This window comes from Juglans microcarpa x Juglans regia, chromosome 5D (assembly GCF_004785595.1).
Source record: "Juglans microcarpa x Juglans regia isolate MS1-56 chromosome 5D, Jm3101_v1.0, whole genome shotgun sequence".
NCBI classification, from domain to species: domain Eukaryota; kingdom Viridiplantae; phylum Streptophyta; class Magnoliopsida; order Fagales; family Juglandaceae; genus Juglans; species Juglans microcarpa x Juglans regia.
Window position 1 is genome coordinate 29,915,282 of NC_054602.1, and position 4,755 is coordinate 29,920,036.

The 4,755-nt window shown below is 35.7% G+C and overlaps 1 protein-coding gene across 1 annotated transcript; it reads left to right on the plus strand.

Annotated features, from left to right (window-relative positions):
• Positions 1-2,625: 2,625 nt before the first annotated feature.
• Positions 2,626-3,595, plus strand: LOC121264076. Its single transcript, XM_041167123.1, has one exon. It carries the CDS (start codon positions 2,848-2,850, stop codon positions 3,277-3,279), a length of 432 nt encoding a protein of 143 aa, XP_041023057.1. The 5' UTR covers positions 2,626-2,847; the 3' UTR covers positions 3,280-3,595.
• The last annotated feature ends 1,160 nt before the right edge of the window (positions 3,596-4,755 follow it).

The following is a 4,755-nucleotide window of genomic DNA, read 5'->3' on the forward strand; positions in this document are numbered from 1 at the left end:
ATGAGTGTCCTAAACTGAAAGACAAAGAGGAAGGCACTAGTTCTTCTAATGTTGTTAACGTTGCAGATGAAAAGTCTAATAGCTTTGATATTGTCTTAGCAATTAGTAGCTCAAATAGTCGCTATGGTGACAAGTGGGTCATGGACTCAACTTGTACTTTTCATGTATCCCAAGATGAACTGGTTCACTACTTAGAAGCCAGTAAACGGTGGTTACGTTTTGATGGGAAATGATATAGCGTATAAAATTGTTGGGGTTAGTTCAGTTGGGTTGAGAAACCATCTCATCTCATCTCATCTCATCATTACAATTTTTTCAAATTTTCACACAAAATATAATAAACAATTCAACTTTTTAAAATTTCAATTCAACTTTTTCAAATCCTAAAACAATAATAATTTTAAAAAATAATATTCTAATAATATTTTATTCAACTTTTAACTTTTATTTAAAATCATCTCATCTCGTCTCACTATCCAAAAGGGGGGCTAAGATGTTTGATGGGATTTTTAGGACATTGTCTAATGTCCGACACATCCCAGATTTGAAAAAAAAAATTGTATTTCTCAGGGCACTCTTGATTCTTTGGATTTCCGGTACACTTGTGAAAGTAGAGCGATCAGAGCCAGTAAGAGCTCCATGATTGTAATGAGAGGAAATAAGACAGATGGTCTTTATTTCCTTCAGGGCAGTACAATGGCAGGTGCAGGTGCAGTGTCTGTTTCATATGATCTAGACTCAGACATTACTCGTATGTGGCACATGCGTTTGGGTAATATAAGTGAAAATGAGATGTCTATTCTGAGTAAGCAGGATTTGTCATGTGATCAGAAAATAGAGAAACTTGAATTTTGTAAACATTGTGTATTTGGAAAACAGTGCAGGGTTCAATTTACTATGAGGGTTCACAGAACTAAAAGTACTGTGGACTATATTCATCCTAATCTCTGGGGTCCATCTTCTGTTCCATCGAAATGTGAAGCTCAATATTTGCTTACTTTTATTGATGATTACTTAAGGAAGGTTTGTGTTTACTTTCTGAAACAAAAAAGTGATGTATTTGCTAACTTTAAATAGTGGAAGCTTTTAATTGAAAATCAGTCAGGCAAGAAGGTAAAACGACTTTGAATTGACAATAGTATGAAATTTTGTGGAGGTGATTTTGATGAAATTTGTAAAGATGAAGGCATTGTGAGGCACTGCACAATCAGCAAAATGGGGTAGCAGAACAGATGAATAGGACTATCTTGGAGAGAGCCCACAATATGCTTTCAAATGCCGGCTTGTCTAAAGATTTCTGGCCTGAAGCAGTCAACACAACTTGCTATTGGATTAACCGCTCTCCAGCCACTACTATTAGTTTAAAAACTCCAAATGAGGTATGGTCTGGTACTCCCTCTGATTATTCAAATTTGAAAAATTTTGGTTGTCCTGCATATTTCCATGTTAATGATGGAAAACTTGAGCCAATGGCAAAGAATGACATATTCATTAGATATGCTAGTGGGGTGAAATTTCAGGTTATGGTGTAGTGATCATAAATCACTCAAGTTTGTAATTAGCAGGAATGTTGTATTTGATGAACAATCTATAATTAATCTGAGAAAGGAGTTTACTGTGTTTATAGGTGAAGAACAAGGTAATAACAAGAAGGTGGGGTTACAGGTTAAGGCTTCACAAGGGCGCATATTTATAGTAAATGGCACTAGAAACCCTAATTCTGGCAAAAATATATTTTTCGCTCGAGTGAAGTGTCGAGCGCATATCGAGCGAATAGCCAATCAACATTGGCTTGAGTGGGGTATCGAGTGTGGCTCGAGCGAACACTAGGGTTTGTGTCTCGCTCGATCTCACAGTCGCTTGAGACTCGAGTGAACTCACGGGTTGAGCTTCGCTCGAGCGCTAGATCAAGTGACAGTCGAGCGAACTCTCTGTTTCTCAAAATTTTGCTTGCAAACCAGGCTCCACAATAACCTAACATGAGAGAGAGTGTTAATTTATAAATTAAATAATAAAATCTACGTATTCGCATTAACTTAAAGCAAGATGACGAATATATTTTTTTCATATATATAGTTTACTTCTATATAACTTGCAAAACATAGGTACAAATATATATGCACACCGCTAACGTGGTGGCTAGACATTAAAAATCAAACCATAACCTCCAATACATGCGTGCCACGCGTTCGATGCTAATACGTGATTATATATGAGTTGTTAATAAAGGGAAAGACAAATAGTTACAAGTATTTAATTTGTTTTTCCTTTTTCATTAGTGTACTCTGATCTTGCTTGCTATAGATCATATATACTAGTCATTGTCATTGATGGAGGCTTAGAGAGCAATGAAGGGATAAATGCTTTGTATTTAGTATATATGCATAAACTTATAATCATCTTTCTTATTCATCCCATTCATTCAATGCGAATCATTGCTCAAAATCCCATATTTTTTGTCATCATACGTAGTCATTTTTTTTTTCAAGTTAGGTAGCAATGTTGCTTGAGTCTATGTACGTTCTCATGAATCTCTTTTTTTGATGGATGAATATATATAATATATATATAACAATTATATATATAGTTATATCTTATTCTTGCCTAACAGCCCACACAAGCAAAGATACAGTCATTGTCAATTATGCCAAATCATTATAAGTATCACACCATTTTAACAAGATAAAATCCCACCAATATTGCATACTCTCTCTCTCTCTCTCTCTCTCTCTCTCTCTCTCTACATACCTTTTCTTGCAATCTAAGCCTTGTGTCCATTTATATCCCGAAAGCCCAATACACACAACTGTGGTCTGCGATCCTCATTCGCCGGAAGAACCCTGAAGAATGAGCTCAGTTTGCATATCAAACTGTGTCAACGACGCACGTGACCCTCGTGTTCCCGTCCGGGCCACCTACGTGAACCTCTATAAGTGGCCGGAGTCCGACGCAGAGTTCGTCCGTTCGTTCAGTTCCGCCGAAGGCCGCAGGGGAATGCATGGCCATCCCAGAGTGGTGGACAGCATCTCGTGCAGGCAGATGTATCTGAGAAGCTATAAGTTCTCCAGGAAAGAGACTGTGCCGGAGAAGACGCAGAAATGCTTCGGGAAGTTGAGAGAGAAAATGTCTCCCGGAAAGAAGAGAAAGACTCAGGGGCTTAAAAGGAAGTGTTTGGTTTGGAGGAAAGTTAGGGAATTGTCGTGTGCCGCCTTGTTTAGGATCTTTCACAGGTTTTTGTCTTGCTCTGCTAGTGTAGACGTTATGGATGGAAAAGATTGACATCATAAGCTTTCTCTACTAAATTCCTCTGTTTCTTATGCTCAGAACTACATTTACAAAAACAAAAAAAAAAAGGATGAATCTGGTGTTGTGTTCTTGTTTCTTTAGTTTTGTGTTAAATTATGTTGAAGGGAAAATATTGCAATAGGACATTGTGGCAAGAACAGTTCTTCTTTGTAAATCTGCATGTCCTGATCATCCTGCGGAGCTTACAAAAAAAAAAAAAAAACCATGTAATTTTGCTCTCCTTTTTTATTTCAGTGTGATTCTAAGCAATAATGTTTTGTATTTAGTAATGCTGTCGGTATTTTCAGTACTTCTTGTCCCTCTTTCTCCTACTCACGCATTATTACTCTCAAGTTACATCCATGAAGATCAAGGCCGAAAGGTATTTTTGTAGCTTTGTTTGTTGTTAACAGCAAGCGCAGGAATGCAAGTAAAGGAAAAAGTAGAGTAGTACTTGTTGTAGTAAGTTTCCATAGCTTTTCAAAGCTAAGGGACATTATAATCATGATAAATTAGAGGCGTGGTAGTTATATATAATTTTGGGTAGGGTTGGGTTTTATGTTGTTTGTGATATGTTCCAATCTTATGTTTCAATTATGTCAAGTTAATTCGGTGCGACCTGAACTCGATGTGTGATATTTTAGAGGTGACAATTAAGAATTGATTTGTACAATCTTAGAGTATACAAGTTATCCTTTAAACAAAGGGTAGTGTTAGTGTGCCACCCAACTTTGATCGTTAGGCGTGCCCACTAGTACAAATTTTACTTTTTATTTTTATTTTTTACATTTTTTAACAAATTTAAATATTTTGTAAAAATAAAAAAATACACAGATATACTAATAGTCTTTTTTTTTAATCAGTAGGTAAAAAAATTAAAAAAATTAAATGTATGAATGATCAAAATGATGTGGCATAGTAGTATTATTCTTAAACAAAATAGGCAAAAACTTATTTTTTTCATAATAGGCTCTATTTTTTAAAAGAAAATATGTAGAATTTATACACTCTAAAACTATATCTAACAATACTTGTGTATTACAATCAATGAATCCGATACAAATTGAATTCTTGATATAAAAACCTTAGTTATAGATAGATATAAACCTTTTAAGTTCTTTTTCTTTTGTTTATGGTCCGTTGGACCGTTACTATGTTTTTTGTTTAACTAGCCCTCTCCTCTAACGTACTTTGACCTGGCAATATAATACGTAATTAATTAGAATTGACACAGCTGTATACTGAAACGCCAAATAAATAAAATAAATAATGATGAGTGGAATGGGGACGAAGAAACGGGCAAAAAGGTCTCGCTGGGTAATCCCGTTTTTTGTACGTTGACGTCGTGATTGCCGGTTACGATATGTGCTTAGAGGTTTAGGTATTGGTACAAAATCGATGAGCTGCATATAATAAATCAGTCAGCAATTACTGCATCATCCCATATGGCTGAATCATCACAACACCTGC

Excerpts from the sequence above, each read along its gene's own strand:
- LOC121264076 (XM_041167123.1), top strand. The coding sequence starts at position 2,848 with ATGAGCTCAGTTTGCATATCAAACTGTGTCAACGACGCACGTGACCCT.